Source organism: Calypte anna, chromosome 2 (genome assembly GCF_003957555.1).
Source record: "Calypte anna isolate BGI_N300 chromosome 2, bCalAnn1_v1.p, whole genome shotgun sequence".
Lineage (NCBI taxonomy): Eukaryota > Metazoa > Chordata > Aves > Apodiformes > Trochilidae > Calypte > Calypte anna.
In genome coordinates this window covers 145,774,886-145,799,294 of record NC_044245.1, presented here as the reverse complement: position 1 = coordinate 145,799,294, position 24,409 = coordinate 145,774,886, and the positions used below count along the sequence as shown (strand labels likewise).

At 41.9% G+C, this 24,409-nt stretch overlaps 1 protein-coding gene across 1 annotated transcript in view; it reads left to right on the top strand.

Moving 5' to 3' along the window:
• The window catches only part of COL22A1 (collagen type XXII alpha 1 chain), a 208,414-nt gene extending 189,201 nt beyond the window's left edge, over nucleotides 1–19,213 (top strand). Inside the window, exons 48-63 of the mRNA XM_030445839.1 lie at nucleotides 312–365; nucleotides 1,556–1,609; nucleotides 2,471–2,524; nucleotides 4,083–4,136; nucleotides 4,707–4,751; nucleotides 5,723–5,776; nucleotides 6,769–6,822; nucleotides 8,762–8,815; nucleotides 11,265–11,336; nucleotides 13,119–13,154; nucleotides 13,442–13,486; nucleotides 13,792–13,971; nucleotides 16,373–16,439; nucleotides 17,632–17,814; nucleotides 18,016–18,093; nucleotides 18,786–19,213. Coding sequence (XP_030301699.1) covers nucleotides 312–365; nucleotides 1,556–1,609; nucleotides 2,471–2,524; nucleotides 4,083–4,136; nucleotides 4,707–4,751; nucleotides 5,723–5,776; nucleotides 6,769–6,822; nucleotides 8,762–8,815; nucleotides 11,265–11,336; nucleotides 13,119–13,154; nucleotides 13,442–13,486; nucleotides 13,792–13,971; nucleotides 16,373–16,439; nucleotides 17,632–17,814; nucleotides 18,016–18,093; nucleotides 18,786–18,973 — 1,272 coding nt within the window. The 3' untranslated portion in view covers nucleotides 18,974–19,213. The remainder of the gene's footprint in view (nucleotides 1–311; nucleotides 366–1,555; nucleotides 1,610–2,470; nucleotides 2,525–4,082; nucleotides 4,137–4,706; nucleotides 4,752–5,722; nucleotides 5,777–6,768; nucleotides 6,823–8,761; nucleotides 8,816–11,264; nucleotides 11,337–13,118; nucleotides 13,155–13,441; nucleotides 13,487–13,791; nucleotides 13,972–16,372; nucleotides 16,440–17,631; nucleotides 17,815–18,015; nucleotides 18,094–18,785) is intronic.
• Nucleotides 19,214–24,409: the final 5,196 nt, after the last annotated feature.

Here is a 24,409-nt window from a genome sequence, read left to right as displayed (position 1 = left end):
TGCCTGCTACAGAATATGCTTCAAACTGCTCACATAATTTATGTTTTTCAAAGTTACTTTTGTCACATGATTGGCTTTTTCCTAATCTTCTATTTTCACTAATTTTCTATTTTCTGATTATTTCTGGCTTTGGAGACTGATTGAATGCAGAGGTTGGCACTGTTTTTCTGTGATGAACAAAGAAATGATGGAAGGAATGTTGAACTGAATGACTGAAGAAAACTTCCATGTTGTCAGCTGTTGTAGGGTGTATGTTAACAAATGTACAAATTGCCTTAATCACTTGTGTTGTTTCTGGTTTATTTTTTTAGGGATCAGATGGGGCACCGGGGCCAATAGGACCAGCAGGAAATCCAGGAGACATAGTAAGCTCTAAGCTGTGTGTTTCATCACCATCTTCACCCATATTTCCTTCTGTGAAGTAAAACTGAGCTGGAATCCATATGATGTTCTTTGACATATCCCCAAACTATTCTGCCTTAGTCAACTCTACACCTGCAAGGACCTCCACAAATAACCACAGATTGCTTGGTTCTTGCAGGTTTTGCCATAATCCAGTCCATGGGACCTCTATAAGGAGGGTCTAGTACCTCTTGTTTGACTGTCCTTGCTATTAACATCTCTTAGCCTCTAGAATAGGGAGATTAAATCTTTTAGAATGCTTCATGACCTGGGATGACACCTGAACTCTGTGTGTAAACTGGCAAAATGAAACCAGCAACCTGCTGAAAGATGTCACAGAACCCACTACTCAGATATCAGAGCCTAAAACCATTCAGTGGCACCACTGAAAATACCAGCACAGATGTAAACTTTGAGGAGTCCATGAAGAATTTTGCTACTGGTGTTTAATTTGAAGGGAGCTCAGATGCTGCTTTGTGTTAAACACATCAGAAAACCCAAGGAGAGACAGGAAATCTGCCTGAGACTGTAATTCCATGATAAATTCCTAGAGCAGGTTTCCTAATTAGCAAGATGCCTTTTGGAGATCCATTTCAACCAGAACTTGATCAGAAGTGAACAGTGATGGTCCTTCTGGTGACTACTATGAAATGAGTGAGCACTCTTAGCAGAGAGGCCAGGGCAGGCTTGCTGGAATTTTCTTTTAAATAGGTGATCAAGGTTGAGACAGTGGATGCTCCTGTCCAATACTGTAGAGCAAGAGGGGATTTCTTGGGGTTGTCAGTGAGACACTTTTCATAACTACTGATTTGATGGGAATAAAATACAGGCCCTCTGTTTCCTAGCTGGACACCTCATGCAAGAAGTTAAGGACTCAATATTATATATAATTAGACTTCAGGAAGAATTATCAGTGATTTCAGAAGTTTCTCCATCACTAACAACATATAACTAACACCAGATGTATTATGTGAAAATAAAACCTTGCAGTTTCAACCAGAAGTTCAAGGGAACTTTGTGTGCTGTGTGACATAGGCTTGAAACATCTCACAATTGATCCTTGTCAAACTCTACATTTTCTAAATGTTCATCTGATAGAAGGATCTGAAGAGCAAGATCTGTCTGAGCTGTGGTGTTTCTTTTTTCTTTCCAGGGTAAAGATGGCCCTCCAGGTCCACAGGGACCACCAGGATTGCCTGGAATTCCAGTGAGTGCAGTTCATCTCCTTTTCATTCAGTACATTGAACTGTGCATATAGGGATGTAAAACAAACCGTTGATATTTTTAATAATTTTTAGACATTTTAAACATTTAGATATTTTTAGCTTTGAAAGTTAGGCATGATATGTAATGATATCTGTCAGGTTGATGCTGTATCCTTGATCCAGGACGGCGTTAATGCTGTATTTTATATAAATGTATATATCTTTAAAGCTAAGTGCTAATGCCTAACATGAAACAGGTCTATTCTTCATATGCCTCATTCTATGGCAAATATACTCTTACACAGAGCACAGAAATGAAGAGCTTCAGTGCAAGGGCACAAGGATTCATGTACCTGAATACCCTCTTCATCTGAATCCACAGGCAAACTAATTCGTTTGCAGTAACTCAAGTCCAAGTGCATCTTGGGCATAGGTTCTTCTCTTCTAGCAAATGTATTAGTACAACATTTTGAGGTTTGTTTTTTTTTAATCTGTCATTGGAATAGGGCCAGAGATATTTCTGGTGCAAAGTAGCTTAACTGAATGATGAAAATGGCTTTATAATTATTTAGAACAGCTGGTTTTAGAATCCTGTTTTAAGTTTTTTTTAAGTACTCGCCTCACTGAAAAGGAGGAAATCCCTTAGATTTTCCATGCTGGAAAGAGAAACAGTTCATGTTACAGTCCTGTGGCAAAGAGATGTTTCTGCCTGGAGCTACAAAAATACAGTAGGTTTTGACGGGTTAGGCAAACTGAAGCCATGAGGAAGCAGAGCTGTCACTATGGAACTGACACTGACAAAACCCTCACCAATCTTTCCTACTGACTCCCTCTTTATGCCCTATTTTGCATTTTATTTACAGGGCATTGCAGGGAGTGATGGCAAAGATGGCAAGCCAGGATCTCTTGGGGAACCGGTAATGTAATTTACAACTGTTTTTCTCAGGCAATCAGAGCCTGCATCCAGTTATTGCTTTTGGAGTTATCTATCTATGAACTCCTTAAACAGGGCAGGGAGTCTCTTTCCATGTCTTTTTAAACGCCAGAAGGACTATATTGTCTTGAGCAATTTGTAAGAGTCACACATTACCAATCTTAAAAAGAAACTGGGTTCTTTTACTTTTACAGCTACAATAAATGCACTAAAACGTAGCAATTCTACTTTTACAACTAACGTAAATACTGCAGAGAAGGGAGGTTGTCTTGTAACCTAGTGATCAGTTTTTTAGGCAGAAGATTATGGGCCATAAAAAGTTTAGAGGAGAAGAAGCCTTTTTGGGATTTCTCTGACAGTCCTGTTGTCCAGGATTAGAGGTTTTGTATTTTATTTTCTTTACTTGGTCTATACTTGTGTTTGCTGAGGGGAAAAAAGCTGAGCCATGAAGTTGTCAGCCAAAAGTAAATGTTAATAAATTGGGCTGTGACTGTTTGTTGTGGGGTGAATATGATTCCAGTGTCTGGCACTGCCAGCCTCCTCCTGTGAACTGTGAAATGGGATTTAGTAGTTCTGTGAAGAGCCAAATCCCTGGTCATTAGAACAACCAATACATGGAGCAGGGCTTTTCCAGCAGCTGTAGAGCTGTGTGCTTGCATCAAAACCCCTGGTTTCTATGTGTAGATATTGATTTTGTGTGTGTTGATCAAGTATTGGTCCAGTTATGGGTCTTACCCCTCCAACATTAAAATGCTGTAAAAGTGCAGCAGTCCAAAGCTGTAAGCTGCCTTTGAACCTCAAAGGCTGCATTCATCACAGGACATGGAGGGAATGTCTGGCTACTGTTCTCCTTGCTCAGACTCCAATGTTCATAGAATCATAGAATTTGCTGAGTTGGAAGGGACCCATCAGGATCATCAAGTTCAACTCCTGTCCCTGTGTAGGGGAACCCAGGAATCACATGTGCCTGAAAGCACCATCCAAACACTTCTTGAACTCAGGCAGGCTTAGTGCCATAACTACTTCCATGGGTTCCACTGACTCAGCTGCCCTCTGGTGAAAAACTTTTTCCTTATATCTAACCTAAACTTCCCCCAGCACATCTTCCTACCATTCCTTTGGTCCTATCATTGATGACCAGAGAGAAGAGGTCAGCACCTGCTCCTCCTCCTCCCCTAGTGAGGAAGCAGTGAGCTGCCATGGGGTCTCCCCTCAGTATACTCTTCTCCAGGCTGAACAGACCAAGTGCCTTTAGCTGCTCCTTATACAGCTGTCCCTCTAAATCCTTCACCAACCTCACAGCCCTCCTCTGGACACTCTTTAGTATCTTTGCATCCTTTCCGTACTGTGGAGCTCAAAAATGTGCACACAGTGCTCAATATGGGGCCACACCAATGCAGAGTAAAAAAGTTGCTTAAGAAACCCTGAGCAAACAGAGCTCTCAGTGCTGTTACATCTAAGGGAGAAGAGAGGGAAGTTTTTGAACAGCAGAGAGATGTACCTGAGACTCTCACTAACATGAATGTCATTGTTTCCCATAGGGAAAGCCTGGAGAACCAGGGCTCCCAGGCCAGGAGGGAGCCAGAGGTTTGCCGGTAGGTGCAGCTCTGAAGGGTTCAGACTCCATTCTGCTGTAGCTGGGAAGCTTTTGTCCAGCAGCTGAGGTCCTTTACTGATGCAGACATGTAAATAAAGATCTGGCCTAGCTGAGAATACTCATGGCATTGTATCTAACTAAATCATCAACAATCATGGAACACAGGCACTTCCAAATCCTTCACACTTGTAGGAGAGTGGAAGTTACCTAGAAGTTAAAGTCCATAACCTCATGACACCCCTTCTACCAGAGGGCATGGTCACAGCTGTAGCCTTGGTGCTGTTACATGTCCTCTGAAAGGATGGGAATAATGAAATTTGTAGTTAAATTATCTATTGGTTGGTCAAACCAAGAAAACACACAGTACAGTCTTAGTCTTGCAGCCTAGGGAGCTTTGGAAAGCTCTTCCTTTGTCCCTTCCTACTTGCTCCATGGGACAGGGAAACTCCATTCTGACCATTCCCCAGCCAAAATTGATATGTTATTAAGTATACACTCAAGCTAGGATTTTCTTAGTGTTTTCTGCATCCGGGGCATTGATCATTATTGATTTAATTCTCTTTTGCAGGGTTTCAAGGGACAGAGAGGAGATACAGGTCCCCCAGGTCCACGGGTAAGTAGCATGTACTACATGCATGGTGATCCTTTGACAAAAGAGTGTGTGAATTGAATTTCATATTTCTGAGGCAATTGTTTTCAACTGCAACTCTCATGAGTCACATCCATGGCATAAAATCACAGCATCTGTCTTCATTCCTTCTGCTGAAGTTGTGGGTCCAGGTAAGGTGAGGCAGATGGTAGAACTGAGTCTTCTGAAGCTCTCTTTGAAATACCCCTTTGTAAAAAGTTTCAAGAGTGCCTCCAAACCACATCCCTCTGGTACAAATGCTGGTGTACAAGGTGAGGAGCGCTACTGCACTTGTTGGGCAAGGTCAGTGCTCCACCAAAAATGCCTAAGAAAGGTAAAGTGAGCTGAACTTACAGAAATCAGGCTAGAAATGTCACTTGCCCTTTGACTTAGTCACTTCTGGATCATAAAACACAAAACTCAAGTCTTACATGAAAACTTGGTCTGCTCTCAGTTCTGAGCAATGCAATACAAAAAACTCCCTGGTGTAGGAAGTGGAATACAAAAATAAATGTCCTTATGCCTAATTCTGGCTTTTTACAGGGGAATAAAATGCTCTTCTTGCAGGAATTTAACTGAAAATTCCAGTGCCAGCATTTCTCATCTCTTCCTTGCCATAGTAGTTTCTGTGTCACGTGTAGGTTGATGGTTTCTAGTCACTAAATTATCAGCAGCAAATATTCTGCTGGAAAGCAGTGCACTGCCTTGTGCATCACTTACAGAAGTTACTTTTGAGTTATTTTTGTAATCCATGTGCCATATATGATGTACAAGGTTCTTGTTGTTTCTCAAAAGTTTTCACGGAGCTCAGTCCAGTCTTGCAGAAACCCCGTTCCACTCACAATTGTGTTACTGGTCTGTCTTTGCCCTTCAGCTGAGAGGTCATTAGAGGTCACCATCAGCTGAAAGATATCACTTTCCTGAAAGATTTTACTTTCCTTTTTGCTGAATTTCAGGGGGAACCAGGTGCAACAGGTCCTGCTGGTCGGGAAGGGCCACCAGGGAAAGATGTAAGTGTTCCATTTTGAGCTGAAACTAATTTCTTTCTCCATGACAAATGAAGATTTTAATTCACATTGACCCTGACCTAAAGCAGCTGTGGAAACTGCAATAAAAGGTGAATTACTGCACTGATGCACAGGGAATGATTCGTTCAAAGATCATTAGGGTGACAAAGAACTGGAGGACCTTTGTCAGGGCTCAGCTGCTGGCACTCAAATGTCAACTCTATCTTTGGAAAAGCAGACAAGGCTGCACTTTTTGTATCCCAGGCTGCCACCTGGGATTCTGCCACCCCTCTCTAAGTAGTGCTTCATTCTGCAGTTCCCACTGAGCCAGGTTCTGCCAGGTTTCTGCTGCAAAAGCTGTTCCTTGCTGCCTGCATAGCTCTACTGAAAGCTGGGAAATACCTGTGGAATAAGATGCTGCTGCTCAGAGGAAAGAGAGGTGGTACAAGCAGATCCTCTGACATTATTGGTGTGAATTGCAGTCACATAACAAAGCCCTGGGAGAGGGTAGCTGACAGAGGATCTGCTGAGCAATGTGGCAAGGGCTGATGGGCCATTGCCATGGGACTTGGGGAAGTGGTTTCTCATTTCCAACCCCTTATATCATGGGAAAACTGTTGTGCTGTAAATGGTACCCTAGAAAGTAAAATGGAAGACAAGCCTAAGGAATGTCTCGGAGAAGATAGAAACAGGTCCTAAGCCTCCCTACAGAGAGAACAAAGCTGTCAGTTCTTCAGAAATACGAGGTAATATCTGTCCCTAAGAAATCCAGCTTTAAGAAAACCTGATAAAAATGGTTTCTGCTTGTAATCAGACTGCATTAACTGACAGATCTTTAAAACTCAAAAGACTGGTCTTCCTCATTCATAACTGAAAGGGGCAAAGAGACTTCTTTGCTGTTTTCCTCTAGTATGTGAACAGTGTATTTTAGCAGGAACATTTTTCAGTGCTTTTTTACTTGCCTTTTTCACTCACCTGAATACTCTTCATTTCAGGGTGATACTGGTCCCATAGGCCCACAGGGCCCTCGAGGACTCAGAGGGCAACCGGTGAGTTTTCTCTCCTGACAAAAGCCATTTCTGGATGTTCACTGTGTATAGTGGGAATGTTCTGCAGTGGAGAGCTCTGTTTTGGAAGAAGAGGCTTAAATGGGATTCAGGTGATGTTTGAGAAAAACTTTTTGTGTACTTTGAGAACAACAGGTCAGAATGCTATTGCTAGAAGCTGCTGAAGGCTGATAATAGTGCAATGGGGTGATGTAGCTGACTTGGTGGGAGGAAGAGCTTAATGGATTCTGCCAGGACTGCAGTATCAGAAGGGCTCATATTCCAGTCCTGCCTCTGGCATTTGTCTTGCTTCTCATGTGGCCTCAGCTGTCAAAGGTAAAAAACAATTGTGGGTGCCTAGTTTGAGATATGTGGGGTCCCGTTGTGACATTAGCCATTTTTGTCATGCTCTCTGTAATTTTTTCTGAGAGAAATAAAAAAGGCATAAAGTTAGGAAAATATTTGTTTAATTGAACACCTATAGAGTGGAGAAATGGCAAATTCAGTGACATTTCAGAAAGGGTCATATAAGATGGCTGACAAATTACTTTTATTAATTTCACGGGGTTCTCAATTCTCTCTTAAAAATCAGCCCTTACCAAATTTGAATGCAGGTCTCAGTTGTTGAACCTGGACACATCTTCAATATCCTTCAGTGAGTGATGTCCTTTCCTTTTTTGGAAGACCTGTTAGTCAAACAGATTCTACAGCATGTTCCATAATCAGGGCAAAATGCTGATTCAGCCAGCAATGCCAAGAGCTGGAGCAGCAGGTCCCTCTGAGCTGGAAGGGTAGGGGTTTAAATTAGGCTTCAGGAACATATGGAGAACTTCTGTGCCTAGGTTGTAATTTATGTCATTGTTCCTGTACTGTTGGCATCTCTCAGTAATGTGTGGTGCCCCTGCACAACCCTAGCAATGAATACAAAGATTTGAAGAGACAGAAATTATCATAACTCCAGGCCATATTATTTTTTGGAGAAGAGATGCTTGGGGCTTTATATGCTGGAAGGCAATGTATCATTTTATCTTGTTCCTCTGCTTTGTTTCTTCTCTAACAAGGGGAGTTAAGCATGATTTTGAATATTGCCAGTGAAGGGCTGGTTTTCATGGTCAGCTCCAATGCAAGGAAAAATATCTCTGCATGGTGTCCTGGGAGGTCAGAAGAGAAGGGTTTTATCTTGCAAAACTTCAGGCAGTGCAGGTGGTCAGCTCAGCAACTTTGATAAGGAATGGTGAGAAACAGCTCCTCTTAGAGGATGATTTGGCTTGTTCTGAGATGTCTGATTAAATATCAAATGACTTAAGCTTTTGGAATAAATGTTTACCCCATTTGCCCCAAAATGGGGATGCCTGAGGTGATTAAGAAATAGATGTTTGGCCTCTGGACTCAGATTCAGATGTCAGCCCTGAGAAAGAGGGTGGTAGGCAATACTTTCCAGTGACTGCCTCAGTCATTGGAGAAAGTTTTCTAATACAGGAAGGTGTGGGGGAATCTGAACATACCTAGAAACTTGTGCAGAGCACTTTAACATTGATCAGTGAGTTTCCAAGAGGTGCTGCAAAGATGGGTTAAAGAGGCTTGTTTGAACACTGGTGACTTGGAGCAGCCATAGTAAGTGGCTCCATCTATCCAGTGGGATGCTGCATTCAATAGGATTAAGGGTGAAGAAAAGGAGTGCTTGTGTGGTTGTCTTCAGACTGAGAGATTTGGGACCAAATCTGTAAGTTTTTGTCCTGAGATGGGTTTACCAATGAAAGAAGGGATGCAGAAGTTGTGGAGTCAATTTGAAACGATAAACACTTGCTCTTCAGTCTGCTAAGAGAGGAGGTTGGACAATGCAAAAGTGCAAAATGCAAAAGAAATCTCTACTGGTGTAGCTGTAGCGGATATTTTTAATGCAGTATACATTATTTCACTAACCTTTTTTGTTTTGACATAGGGAAAGAATGGATCTCCTGGACCTGCAGGAGAACCTGGCCCACCAGGTAACCCAGTAAGTACCACAAAGGGAAACCGTGCAGCAAGTAGTTATGTCAAGGGCAGGTGACTGATGAAGTGTAGATGCAGTAGGTTATGTGTAGGTATTTGCCACCCCTGAAGTTGCCACATCTGAAGATCTGTGATCTGAAAATCACTGGCTGGCCAAGACATGGAAGGGAGTTTGGCTACATCCCTGGAATTGAGCTGCTAGCTGGGTCATCATTTTTCCCCAGCAAAAGTTAAGTGTTCACAGAAAAAGGAAATGACTGATTACCTGAAATGAAAAAAATAAAAAGAAACAAACATTGGTATGCCTGGTATGCCTCATCTTCACCAGTGGATTTAATTTTGCTGAGCAGAGAATGTACAGCCAGAGAGGAGTTGTCACAAGGAAGGAGGGAGCCTGGGGGAGCTGGCAGGCTGCCATCTAGGAATAGCAGCAGCAGAAAATTCCTCCCCAGGCACCTGGGGAAAGAGCAGACAGTGGGCAGTAAACCAAGATAATGAAGCAGAGTGAAACCCCTGTGAGGCCATCCTGTGTGGAACAGCATGGCAATGAAGAGCTGTAAGAAGAAGGAGAGTGAAGAGTTGTGGTGGGGTTTTTTTTGTTTTATGTTTGATTTTTGGTCTTTTTTTTCTCTCTCTGTTCTGCCACTGAAAATTGTTCAGGACTTAGCAAATCCATGCAAATACCCTTGTATCCAGCAGCATTTCTTTATCTGCCCAGACATTACAGCTGGGCTGTTAGATTCAGATAGAAACAAAGGCATAAGAGGAGAATCTGAAAAACTGCAGCAAGCCTGCATGATTTGTGGCCCTTACAATGCTGGAGAGCAACTTCAGCCTTGCCACAAGACTTGTGTGCCCTGAGCATCTCTTGCTTTGCTGCAGGGTTGTTGCCTCCTAAATGGTCTCAGTGAATAAAGCAACACCTCTCTGCCTGGGGAGATGACAGGGAGTGGTGCAGCCTCCCAGCCTTTCTGCAGCCAAGAATTAACACTGCTGCTTTCTTGTCCTTGATGTAACTTCTTGCCATCCTGGGACTACTGCCTGCAGATCCCTGCTGTTGCTTTTCTCAACCTTCCTTTCTTCTCCTCATCCTGCCTAACCCTTTCCCAGTTCCTGTTACTGTGGGTTTGGGTTTTTTTTGTTTCCTGAGTCTTTGCCAGGACACTTTTGGGGTTCTCTGTCAGTGCCCAATGGGAGCTATTTTTTAATCATCCTCATGTTATCACATTACCTAGTAGTCAGCTAGTGACCCAGGGACTAACCAGGTGGCTTTCTGCAAGAACACAGAACTTCAGCAGCCTCTGCTTCAGAGGTTTTACTGACCAAAAATAACATAGGAGATTGACAAAGGATAAAGTCAGATGGATGAGGAAGGGGAAACAGTGAGACAGTGTTGGTCAGCAGAACAGACAGTTATCTCATAGGCATCCTTCTCTGTCATTAAAATGAATCCTCTCCCTTTCATAAAGTTATTATAGGAAGTATTTCCTTGTGCTATACACGAGTCCATTTATTTCCATTCCTTGACTGGAAATGTATGATGTGTTGTGGCAAGCTGATGTCTTTCTGTTTTGATAAGAAAGAAGCAGCAAGAAAGGTTATCATGGCAAGAAGGGGTTCTTTTTTCCCTTCACCATGGCTGACTCCTAATCAAAAGTTAAAACCTGCTAGGTGTCTTCTCTTTTTGCATTTGCATCTTGCAGGGATGGTTGCACTCTCCAAATCCAGATGTTTTCTCAGGTGTGTTGGTGCTCACTTTGCACAAGAAGGGCTTAAATGTAGATATGTTTTACTATAACATTATAATAAGAATAGTTATATTCTGAATTAGGAGTTGGGGAAGCTGGGTTGTAAAGGAAAAGCTTAAAATAAGAGTAAAAGAAATAAATTAAAAGTGTATGTGGAATGGCTCCGTAGCATGAACTGCCATTTAAGCTGCCCTGGTCTGTAAGAAGAAGGGCTAGTTTGGCAGAATATCACAAGAGATAAATTAAAAAAAACAGACTTTTTTTTTTTTTTTTTTTTTTTTAATTGAACCTGGAAATAAAGGCAAAAGAGCAACTCCAAACTCCATAGCTTTCTGTTGCATTTATTCTCAGATTCAAATAGCATGACCCTCTTGCATTGTTTCCTTGTTGTCACCCACCCCAGCATTTCCACCTTACAAACCATACAGCACCAGAATAGCCACTGAAAATACTTCCTTTCACTGCTATTATTGTCACCTCCTTTTCATCTTTTCACAGGGACCCTGCATAAGTAATTAATCATGCAAGCATAGTGTTTGCAATCCTCTTTTCTATATTATTTTATTCTTCCTTTCCTTGTCAGTTTTGGGAGTCCTGCTGCTACAGTGAAAGTTTCTAGTTCTGTATGCATTTCTGTAAATGCATTTTCTGGATGAGAGATGTTGGAGAGAGGGCTGCTAGTGTCTGTCTCGTTTCTTTCCTAAGGGTCCTAAAGGAAATAAAGGAGAAAATGGCAGCCCAGGTCTCCCTGGCTTCACAGGACCCCAAGGACGACCTGTAAGTATGTCTGGTGATGGATTAGACCCACTAATTACCTGTCTTTAAATGCTGGACTGATAAAGATGGGACATGTTCACCTTAAGTAGGTAAAGAAAAACATGAGCAGGAGATCTGACAGATCCAGAAGCCATCAAAGGAAACTGGACTGCAAATTTAGTATTTTTCTTAGGTATAAGCACCTATAATCTCATTTACTGAGCTGATACCTGTCAGTCAGCCATGGTGATGTATGCATTTTTAATCAGGATGGTTCAGTAGTCTACTTCATGTGTGTACAGGGTATTTAAGTTAGTCAGATTAATCTCTGCCTGAACCCTGGAAGGGATAAATAGGAAAAATGTAAGTGTTGATAATAATACAGGGGTTTCTAATAATTTTCTTTTGCAAGGAAAATGCCTTTGTTACCAGCAACAGAGGTACATTGCAATTGAAGCACTCACATGTCCCAAAGTCATCTAAAATAGTACCTATGCATGTGAAAATATCACAGCCTTGAAATCCAATATTTTTAGCCCTTTGAAGGATGAGTAAAATATATTACATTCTACTGGAAGGATGGAAAAGGTGAATGTTAGGTAAATATTTTTGTTTCTAGCTCTGTTGTGTCTTAAAATGAGATTTAAAAGGGTTTTGTGTCAACCTAGCAGAGCTGAATTTTCCACAGGATGATTTGTTTGTTTGTTTTTTTCTTCTTCTTCTTTTTATGATTGGAAAGAGAGTTACGTGATAAAAAGAGGAGAAAGAAATATTCTTCTGGAAAATTAATTTAAAGCAGTAAGCGTGGTGGCCATTTAAATGTGAAGTGGCCCCAAGAAATAATTGAGCGATTCTGACACTGTCTAATTTGGAGCTGATGTGATCACACATCTGTTATTGGTCACATTGGTCATGCAAACATGGGTGTATGCTTGTTATATGTCTTTCCAGGTTATGGGAAAAATACCACTTGCAAGTCCACCTTATAGATATGATCATGTGTGTGGTTTGTAAATGGACTATAAAGATTAATCTTTTCGTTCATGGTATAGGAAAGTGGGCAGAATTTGAGCAATAACTAGTTGTAATGTTTGCTCTGCTTCATTTAAAGACTGCAGGGACATTTTTTTTACTGAAATTATAACATGCAAAGATTATAGAGCCTAATAATCACATTATAAATGCAGAGTATGCCAAAAAGAATAATCTGAATAGAGTGTTTGCTTAAATTGAGGTTATTTGATATTGGGGATTGGACTAAATAGCATTTAAGGGTCCCTTCCAACCCATTCTATGATTCTTTCACATAGTTCTGAAACCCAGTCAAGCCTTCAGGTTTCAACCTGATTTATCACTGGCTGTTGATTTATCTCAGCTGGTGTTATACCAAATGGTGTTTCTACTTAAAAAATCAGTTTCCTTCACATCTTCAGCTGTTATGGCTACAACATTGGTGATGCTTAAGGTAAACCAGCCCAAGTAAAGTGTACATAGCTTTGTGAAACATCTGTAAGGAAAAGGAAAAAAATTCATTGAGAGCAGGAACATGCTTGCAAGGAGGCATCTGTCCTGCTCTTGGCTGGTTTGGTAGAAATTACTTCCTTTTATTTATAAACATTTTTCTAAATAGCAGACTCTGTCTTTCCAGGAATGATCTATAGCAGCAGGACAAGTATCCAAACCCACCACAGGGCAGCACAAAACCTGGGCTCTAAACAAGAAGCAAGACTTGTGGTTATTATGTGGGGTCTTTCTTTTGACTCCATGTAGTGTGATGCTAACTTCACTCTCTGTATCCCTCAGGGAGAACCAGGAGAGAAAGGTCCTCCTGGAAAAGAGGTAAGATAAATACCCATTTTTTCTTTCATAGTAGGGTTGGTGTCGAGACAAAAAAAAGAAAAAAAATAAAATAAAATAAAAAATTAAGGTTTATTCCTGGGCTGCAAGTAACTGTTTTTTTTCCTATGAATTGTTGATATTTGAGAGCAAATAGGAAGGACTCAGTAATCTGTGGGACTGACAAGGAAATAAATTTTCCCCAGGTCACAAGAATTGCAGAGGCATGGGTTTTATTATTTATTGTTATTATGGATAGCTCTTTTTTACTCATTCTTATTTTGTTGCAGGGTACACCAGGGAAACCAGGTGCAATTGGTTCCAAAGGAGAGAGGGTAGGTTGGATAATATTATGGGCTATTTCATTACATTGAAATAAAGAGGTCTGGTTTGAGTTAGGGGCTGGGGGAAGAGGTCATTCAAGAGTAAAGTGTGGCCTGTAGAGATCTGCTGTGCTTCCCACCCTCCCAACCCTCTCTTTAATCATTCTCTGTCAGTAGTAACTTGTGGATCATTTGTAATGCACCAGATGTTGTATTCAGTAATTTTGCCAGCTCAGGTCTTTGTGTTTTGCTGTGCTTGGAAATCAGTGCTTTGCCTCTTATTTTGTGTTGATAACATCATTTTTTTTTTCACTCAGGGAGAGCCAGGCATCAAAGGTGAAAAAGGCCCTCAAGGAGAAAAGGGACGTCCAGGTGATCCTGGGATACCTGGCCATAAAGGCCATCCAGGACTGATGGGTCCTCATGGACCCCCAGGAGACACTGGGCAAGTTGGACCTCCTGGTCCCCCAGGACAACCAGGATTTCCAGGACCAAGGGTAAGACTGCCAGAGAAGTAATTTGTACTGCCAGAATGTGTGATCAGAAAAGTACCTAAGATTGCAGTAAGGGTGACAGAAATCAGAGCAAGTGTGGGTTGTAATGGGATTATAGCTCATGAGACCTAAAAGGGAGATGCTGTAACATATCTCAGGGATGTGTTGTGGGAAAACTGACCTGAACTTCAGGAGAGCTGAGCAATCCTGACCTCTATCCACATCCCTGACACTTTATACACCTAGAAGCCTAAATGAGGTAATGTGGCCACAAGTCTGGAGGCTGAAAAAGCTTCTTTTCTGTAAGGGTGTTAATGCATTTCACCCTGAGGTCTTACACCTTCCTCTGCTGCTGGTTGTTATGAGAGACAAAATGCTGAGCCGTGGAAAGGTCACTGCTCTATTCCTGGAAATCCTGGAGTCAGCTCATCAGTAGTCATGAAATCCTTTTTTTGTTTAATATTCTCTTTTTTTTTTTTTAATTTTTTTTTCCTAACGGGAAACGATCTCGCTACTGAGATTGCCTGAGGGTAATGCATGTAGAAAAATGAGAAAAACTGTCAACACTAGTGAAGCTGCTATGCCTATCCTGAGGCTGGTTTTGAGGTTACCACAGAGAGGAATAAACAGTGAAATAATTCCTGATGTAAAAAGTTCCTGGGTAAATTTTAGGCAAAGCATTGCTTTGCGTGTCTCAACAATACAGAGATTTGATGAAAACCAGTGATGATTATGGAGACCTAATGCAACTTAATAGGGCTAAAAATTGAAAAGGTATTTTTTTAAGCCTTCAAAGTATGTTCCACAATCATATTTACTTACTGGGATATTTACTAAGAGGCATCACAAATGGTTAGTACTTATAGACAGAAGTGTTTCTTTTGTCACCAGAAAACACTTCTTTTTTCTAACGGAACATTTGTATTGGGAAGGAGGCAGCAAATAGGCCAACTTTGTACTTATCAACAATGTTGTTGGTTAAAACTGAGATGTCTTGTAGCTATTTAATAAAATGTACTTTTAAAAATGTAGAGTAACTTCTGGGTCAGAAGACTTAATTATAAACAGGCAGGACATAGAGTGCAGCCTTGTATTGAAAAGGATAGGTAAGAGGTAAAAACACCACTTTCAGGCAAATAGCTGAATTTCAGGCAAATTCAGAGAAGAATGCAATTTTTAGGTTGACCAGAAGTATTTTAAAAATTGGCAGAAATTCAAAAAAATCATTGATGCCAAAAAAAGAGAAGTGTATTAAGACTGAAACAACTCACTTGGTGATTTCCAAAGGAAAATATTTGGTTTTGTTGGTTCAAAATATTTTTTAAGCACAGCTGAAATTTTTATTTTGAGTTTATGTAAAGATGAGAGTCTGGTTACCCAAGAAGCACTTTTTACAATTTATATGCAAAGGTACAATCTAAAAAATTCTTCTTTCAGCCCACCAAAAAGGTCTTCAACATTTTTTCAGTTTGATGGATGCTGAGTGACAGAGATGAGCTGTGACAGCTATTACAGCTGTACAACAGCACTGGTGGACAAAAGAGCTGAGAGAGAGGATGAAAGATCCCATCTTATGGAGGCTGGGAAGGTGACCAAGGCCAGGCAGGTCCATCTGAGCTGTGTGTGCCCAACTCCCTACATCTTTTTTTTTAATACTTGTTTGGAAGGATGGGTATCATATGTGTAAACTGGTTTCTTTTTTCCAAGATAAGACTTGTCAGCAGGCAGTGCATCCAGTATGAGTGTTTGTAGCATGTCCAGACACCCCCTCTGACCACCCTGGAAGTACATATGTGTACTCATATGTGTGCTTCACTGTGCAAGGAAGTGTGCAGTGCTGAGGAAGGAGGCAGTCTTTCCACTATGGTCTAGTAGGCCAGAAGATGTCTCCTGATGTATTACAGAATCACAGAATTACCATGGCTAGAAAAGACCTCTGAGATCACCACATCCAACTGTTAACATCCCCCCCACACAATAAATTATATTTATCAATATCTGTATCACCAGAGCATGTCCTGAAGTCCCTCGTCTACATGGTTTTTAAATACTTCTAGGGATGGTGAGTCCACCACCTCCCTGGACAGCCCATTCCAATGCCTAACTACTCCCTCAGTAAAGACATGCTTCTTGATGTAATTTCTACTGCTTCTCCTGTGAGTTTATAGGAGGGAGATTTTCCCTAGGAGCAGGAACACTGTACCAGTCAAGCCCTTTCACCAGGCTCCCTGCTTACATCATTGAGCCCATGGTTTGCCAGCAGGTGGGGAATCTGGGATGTGTTGAGTCCTTTTACATTCTTCTTTCAGGCAGCCACTGCAGCCCTGTGGCTCCCCAAATTTGTGGAGTTTTTCATTTTAACATTCCCTGATGAGGTCTCATTATTTCTCTGATTATTTTCTAGGGGGAACCCCCATCGCTAGAGACTTTGAGAAGACTCATCCAAGAGGAGTTAACCAAGCAGCTAGATGGTAAGTAATCAGCTCTGGGAAGCCAGGAGGTATATCTGAGATTATGAAAAAATAATTTTCCATAGTTGTGGTGGTGTAACTTGCACCTGAATCTTTCCTGCTTACAGAAAGTAGTGTTGCATACAATTAGCCTCAGCCCATCAATCCAGGTCCCTCTCTGGAGCCTTTCTACCCTCAGGCAGAACACTAATCAGAGGACCATGTAAACTTGTTTTTGAGGTGGAGGAGAAATATTCCTGATTTTTGGCTGTGACATTTGATACTGATCAGTATGAGAAGCAGCAGTGGAGTAGATGGGGACTGCTGCTTCTCTCAAAGTGCATGGTTTGCAGATCATCACTGACCTCCTCAACAGTGAAATCCTGAGCTGTATTGTTTTATCTCACACAACTGCTAGAGTAGCTGCAGGCATTTTACAGAGGCTAAAGGTCATGGTTCCATTGAATGATTTTAGTTGAAGGATTCTATTTACATCCTCCCTGCCTTCAGATTCCCTGCACTCAAGATTTTGGGTTAATGAAGAGAAGACAGAAACCCCTTATCCCTCCATTCTGTGAGATGGTTTTATGATGCTGAGTATGCCTTAAGAGCTCTCAAGGCTGCTCAGGGTCTGAATCTGGAAGTGGCAAGCAGGCTGCCTGTATGGAAACAGGAGAATATGCTGATGCAGGGAGCTGCCTTGGTTACAGTTTCTGACTTCACAGCCAGAGATGGGTACATCAGCTTTAACTCCACATGTGCTACACTCCAGAACAAGGAAAGGAGGCTTTCTTCCTGCAGAGCATCCATGTAGCATCGCAATCTATGCAGCAGAGTGGAAATGTGCTCTTCGTTTCTGAGCACCAATTACTCCAGTTTGACAAACAACCACTGCCTGCACAGCTTTAGGAAAGCACATTTTGTTGCCTTGGATAAGGCTTTCAGAACTCAGGATGAGACAAGTGTTTAGGATTAAGTAGGAAAATTAGAAGAATTTTAAAGCTACTGAGAAATGAGATTTAAATAATTCTGAGAGGGTCAGAGAGGCACTGGCATGGCTTATGGGGAAGGATTGCATGGGGTCAATAAACAGGTGGCCCTGAAAAACTGATCTGTGATAAGACTTGAACTTTACTGGGCCACTGATTCTGGGTCACCATGTCTTGGAGCACTGACCTTCTGGTCTAACAAACCCATTTCCTTCTCTTTACAGCAAAGTTAGACTATCTGCTAGCTCAGCTACAGCCTGCACATGTGAAAGCATCCCATGGCAGACCAGGACCTCCTGGACCCCCTGGGAAGGAAGGACTCCCAGGAAGGACTGGTCCTCCAGGAGAGCCTGGCCGGCCTGGACAAACTGGGTCTGAAGGGCCTCCTGGACCTATGGGTCCTAAAGGTGAGTGAAACTTGGTGTGTTTGGTAAGTCAAATAAAAGGATGTGTCCACCACACTTGGGCATCTACTTTTCCTGTGAGTAGTATCTCAACGGTCCTCAAAACAAGTATGGTAGAGACAGGCTCAGTCTGTTGAACCAGTGAATGGGACCAGCTGGGGTGTTCCACCATTCTGTTCATTATTTTTCTTTCCTTCTCTACAGGAGAAAGAGGAGCAAAGGGTGAAAAAGGAGATACAGGTGTTGGCCAACGAGGGGAAATAGGTCTTCCAGGAATTCCAGGTGTGTTAATTCAGCGCACTTCACAAAACAAATCACTCAGAAACACGAGAAAGACACAGGTCTGTCCCATATTTTCACCAGGCTGAACGCAGAGATCTGGGTAGATAAAAGGTCACATCCAACACCTGTGTCTCAGGTGTACAGCTCGTTTGTCAGCCTTTGCTCTGCCAGCAAATATATTTCGTTTCTAAGTTGAAATTAGGAACCATTGATCAGTTTTGCATTCATTCAGCTTTGTTGGGGGAGGAAACTATGGGAAGCCTTCATAACTCCATGGGCTTCATTTGTTGCCCTCTGCCTTAAAATAACAATGAACCAACTGTGCTTTGTACAAATAAGTCACTGCCCAAAGTTGGGTCTTGCCTCAAGCTTTGCCATCTTCACCTCCTCTCTATGAGGATGGGATGTTACTGGTTGGTTCTTGCAGCTACACAACTTCTACGTGGTGACAGAGAGGAAGTGCAGACACAGCAGGGTTGTGCAAAGCAAGGATGGCAGATGGGGTGGAAGTCTTCAGATGAGCCACACTTATACATCCCTGCAGAGAGACATGCCAGCCAGGCCTGAATCTCTGGAAGCTGATGTCTGCATCCCAGTTTGGCAGCAAAGCCATCTCCTGTGATGTTACACTGCTGAGTACTGCACCCTGGGGGGGTCACTCACCAAGGGCATTTATTTTGTTTGTATTTCAGGCCTCCCAGGGGAGCCTGGCTATGCCAAAGATGGGATGCCAGGACCACCTGGCCCTCAAGGTGAAGCTGGGGTGCCTGGTCTCATGGGTCCCCAGGGACCTCCAGGAGCCAATGGACAATGTCATCCCACTCAGTGTGCTTACTATGCAAGCCTGGCTGCCAGACCTGCCAACGTCAAAGGGCCCTAGCATGAAGGGAGTATCCCCAGACTTGTTTTTAAAACTTGAATCCATCATGCCTGCCAAGAGCTCTCAGATGTCAACTGTGTTTCTTTCATGGGAGACCTCCTAAAGCCAACAAATGCTGCCGGTCGGTCAGATTATTTTTATGATTTATAATTATTATAATTATTATTATTGTTATCTTTGATGTGATATGTGAATTTGTTTTTGTTTTCTCTAACATCAGGGCATATTAAAACATTAAAAGTAAGTGTTTTTTCCCCTTTTGAAGAGCATATAATATCAACACACTGTGTAGCTGTTTACACAAAACCATTCCAGTGCCAAAATTTTTGTTTGCTTTCTGGTTACTTCTTTCCAAAGCTTCACCCCTTACCCTTGAAACTAAAAGCAAAAATCCTGCACTGTGCAGCCTGGGGCATAACTGTGAGGCACAGGCTGATTGCAGGATTGTTGGTGCTATCTGTCATTCACTTGGAGAGAAGAAAGGCAAAGCCATGCCAAAGCTGGGGAAGGGGTCTCCAATACATTCAACTCATAGTGGACAGAGAGTTAGGAGCACCCAATGTGTGTTTCCCAGAAGATCCCTATTAAATGTACTGGTTTTCTGGTCATAAGTGAATCTGTATGTTACAGGAAATACTTTTTATGGGACCATGTGGAATCTCACCATAACACCTGAAGAGAGACCACAGAGATGACTTATACCTCCCTATTGCTCCCTGGGCAAGAACTTCAGTATGGGTTTGGTCCCATCAGATGGAGCTGAGCTTTGTTCTGTCAGGCAAATACCTCTACAAGAAGCTGTGTGTCTGTACTCTGCCAACTCAATGCTGCCAAAACTCCTTTAAATTATCAGTGCACACACAGCTCCCTACTGCTGCTTCACCCAAAAATCAGCCAGAGCAGCACAGGGAGATGACATAAAAAATCTCAGGAAGCCAAAGTGACCCAGCTTCACTCTTTTGGATGATCCACTATGGCAGTAACTTGGTAAAGTTGTGTTTTAGAAGATAGATGAGAAGTTGCAGTCTGGTCTAGGAGAAGGTTGATCTCTGATAAAAGGGTAAGAGCAAAAAGATGTTCAGAAACCTTGGAGGAAATTGTGTTTGATGGTGAAAGCAAAAAGGCAGACACTGTCCCTTTTCCCTTATCAGCTCATTGCCAAATTCAACCCAAAAAATGCAAGGAGAAAACAAAGAGGGGATGGAGTCTGAAAAGACCTTCACAATGGGGCATTTATGAGTTTAACCCAAAACAAACCCACTCACAAAGGTGCAGAGCTGAGAGGTGGTAAGGCCTTGGACCTATGTGTCAGTCAGCAAAGCTCTTCTGCACAGAACAGTTTGTGTTGGGGATCAGAGAAACGAACCTGACACAGGCACTAAATGCTGAATGTGTATTGGAAATCTCATCAGGTCTTTTGGAGACAGAAATGAGGCACCATGCCCTGCTGGCATGTTAACCACATGGCATGGTGCTGCCAAGCTGGCTAAGCCAAGCAGAAGTCACATCTGTCTCTAACTACCCCAGAATCTGAGGCCAGAGCCCAGAAATAACCATTTGCCAGTGTTGGAGCATTTTTCTCACCCAGTAGGAGATACAATCTGCCTCTGCTTTACTGAAAAATGATATTAAATAACATGTTCACATGCCAGAGTTAAACAAAATCTTTACTGTTCAGCTCTCAGTGGTGCTATTTTTTGCTATTTCCTATGCAAATAAACTCTTTGATTTGATTTTACTGTGTTTCTTCCTATGGAAAGACCAATCAAAGTGAAAGCATGAAGTGAAAAGCATACTGCTTTTAAGTAATTCTCAGTGGTATATCTGTTACTCTACACCATCTTAGGTCAGCTTGCTGTATGTCAGTATTCAGCAAGCACATTGACCACTTTTTATTTAGCATTCCAGGCTGATTAAGATTTCATCCCTCCAGTGGTGAGGCTGGACAAGTTTCCTAAGCAATAGATCTTTCCCAACATGGCACGAGTGTGAAGAAATGTGATGGCAGTGATCAGATTTCAGGTCAGTCATGTTAACCAGGCCATGTTAATGTGACATTTAATTCTGGTCAGGATAGTGACTCCTCAGCCTCTGTAGATTATCTGTCATGGGTGTCTGCATGCACTGTGCCTGACATACACTTTAATACACCATGCATAGGGTTTGTATGTACTTATGTTCTATTAAACAAATTTCAGAGTCGTTCCCCACTCTGAGATAGTTCAGTGGGATCCAGTTGAAGAAGATCTAGGGTGAGCTTTATATTTTTTTTTGCATAACCCTTTTCATTTGAATGTCTCTTGACCATTGCCTGTGTTAGTAACACGAGGGCCAGACCTGTGTCTTTAGTAGCAATTTAAAGATCTGTCTGGGTTAGGCACAGACTCCTGCTCTACAACTTCACCCTGAAAAGGGGACACAGCCTAATTCCCTTTGCTCCAGCATATTCCCCAGCATATGGCTGTCTGTTCATTCTGTTTCTGGAGACACCTCAGACTTTCTGTGCCCTGAACTCAGTGGGTGCCATTTCCCTGCTTTTTCTTTTTTTAGATCTCTTTTTCTCCCCAGCCAGTTAAATGGCATTTACCAGCATAAACTCTTGCTAGTGAAAGGAGTACCAGACACATGCTGCAGACCCAGGTCAAGCCCTGTGTGTTTGTGTCCACCCAGTTTCCATGGATAGAGCCATCAAAGGGAAGTTCCCATAGGTGCCACCTCTTCCAGAAGCAAACTCAATGTGAATGTGCCTAAAAAGTCACCTGCAATAAAAGGTAAGAAAGGTAAGACAGGAGGGTGTATTGGCAGAATTTGTCCTCCAAGCACGAACACCAAAAGCTACAACAGGTTTTGCCTCAGCCTGTTTCTGTATATTTACAGTCTTTGGAAAAGAGACCTGAGATTATTTTCCAAAGTAGGTCTGCCATCTGGTGAGAGAGTAAAGCTACAAGTACAGCCTCAGGCATGGTCAGAAGCTGCCCTCAGAAAATGCAGATGCCTCTGTCCCTACACAGGTGATTGTGTGTGCTGGGAGGTGACAAGCAGCATCCTGCAAGGGGACCATGTAGGCAGGAGGTGGCAGGAAGGGCAGAGGAAATGCTATGATGGGCTCTCCCATGCATGCTCCTGAATAAGGGAATGCTGTGGCTTTTCCTTCTCAGAGTTCCAGTCTCTGCAACACCACCACACTGGTGCATCACCACAAAGCCCACTCAGCAAGCCTGAGGTTAAAACCTGTGAATACACTGATCTTTTTGTTGAACTTTTGTTTTTTTCTGGTCCTGTGGTGAGAGAGGCTACATTGTTAAAATTGCATTAGAGAGCCAATGTATTATTTACATATTGAAAATGTGCACATGGGGTTTATGACACCATTTTGGATGGTTTGGGTTGTTTTTTTAAAAAAATCAAGTGTATAAATTATTGCAATTATAGCAAATAGATCAATATTTCATTAAGATTTTTTGCTTTTCAAATAAATTTAAAAACCAAAATACCAATATAAGTTGGGGCAAGTATCTTTTTTTCTGTTAAATTATTTAACAATTTCTGCTTGTTTTCTAAGCTTTTTTGAATTAGCTGCTGCTATGAAGCAATATAAGGGAATGGATTATTTTCCCTCTTTGCTGTTTATGAGTGACCCTAAGTAGAGCCTTATGATGCTATTTTCCTGAGCTGTCTTTTTGCCACCTCTTGGTTTTAATATGGGACAATTAAACTGTGTAAGGCTGAGCTCTGTTCTCCATATGCATTTGGAGATCTGTAATCCAAACAAGATTACTCCTTTCAGGACTAAACCAAACATGTTTCTTTCCAGAGAAACAATAAACATGGTGTAGCAGCAGAACCCAAATTCTGTTCTCTGACCACAAAACTGGATGGGAGATGAGCATGGCTTTTGAATTCTGGGCAAAGAAAAAAAAAATATGATCAAATTTATTTAAAAAAAAAATTTAATGGTGACTCAGTCTATTAATATGGAAACCAACCAAGCTCTACCCTGCTCTAAATTGCATTTTGGAGGTTTTTGGAGCAAGACCTGATGGCTGGATATCACAGTCCAACAATGTCTTGGGTGCCAGAGCCACTGCTAGGGAACTGGCAGAGAGGGTGTAGGATCTAGGGGAATCTTTCCAGATCTGTAGAATTAACCCTGTTGGAGATTACATAGCATGTCAAATTATGTTAGATGCTTTTATCCAGGTATGTGAACCCCATGCTCAGTCTCTAAACAGTGGGATGCAGGGACAGGCCATGACACCTTCACTTTGGTGATCCCAATGTAAGCTGTGGAGCCCAGAGAGAGATTCAGCAGTTCCAAAAGTAGTGAGCTGAAGCACTCTGGGCTGTGTTGCCTACATTAAATATGTCTTCATGGAAAACAAGAGCTTCTGGTAGCTGTCTTTATCTTCCACCATTACTCACTCACTTTCCCACCAAGTTGCAGTGGGGATATATGTGTTACAGATGATGGGACACTGGGTGCTATGTGAACAGCATCCAGAAAGCTCAGAGAGAGACAAGGTTATGGTACAAACCTCTGCTTTCCTTGTTCTAGGGAATAACAAGAAAATTTTCTTAAAGTGAGTGCACTAATAGTAACTGCACAAACTGAAAAAAAATTCACTACCTACTACTACTATCTTTCAGCCTCCATGAGCTGGAGTACAAGACTGCTTAGGGTTAAGGTTGCTGCTCCATGGCACAAAGAAGAGCAGCACAAGGAAAGAGTCAGCCCAGGGATGCAGACAAGCTCTGGCCCTGATCTCCAGCCCTGCATACTTGTGAATATCCATCAGAGACCATGAAGAGTCCTCCTTGCTGCTGTCTCCTCAGAGCCGATGCTGCTGGGGGGGGAAGAATCTCTACATCAGTCATCTCTACATCAGTCATCTCTACATCAGTCATCTGTATGAAGTCCTTAATATAATAAGGGTCCATCACAGTCTGGATTTTCATTTCAACATCTTTGTAGATGAAGAAATTTAATAAAGAGAAGAAAGCCTGCTTACTTTCATCAATCTGGATTGAACCTGGAAGTCACAAAATATAGATTTTTTTCTTCTGACTTATTAAACAGAAACAAGTGATTACAAAATTATGAAGACATGGTGAACAGGTGACTGATTTTCTGAGTTGCTTTACAAAGCATATTTTCACTGTAAGGGCAAACTTCTGAATACTTTGCATAGATTGACTCATGAATATTGATGCTAGCAATATTCTTGTTGGAGTTTAAACTGAGAATGGGAATATCCTGCCAGGTCTCTAAGGGATTAGGTGTTGATAATATGGGTTCTTTATTGTTATTTTATGTTTTGAACCCTGAACTTTATGTAGAAAACACAAGAGGACAATTTGACAGAGGGACATTAATCATATTCTGATGTGCCCAAAGACCCAGCGATCAGCATCAGGAAGAAGGATGTCTTGCAAGAT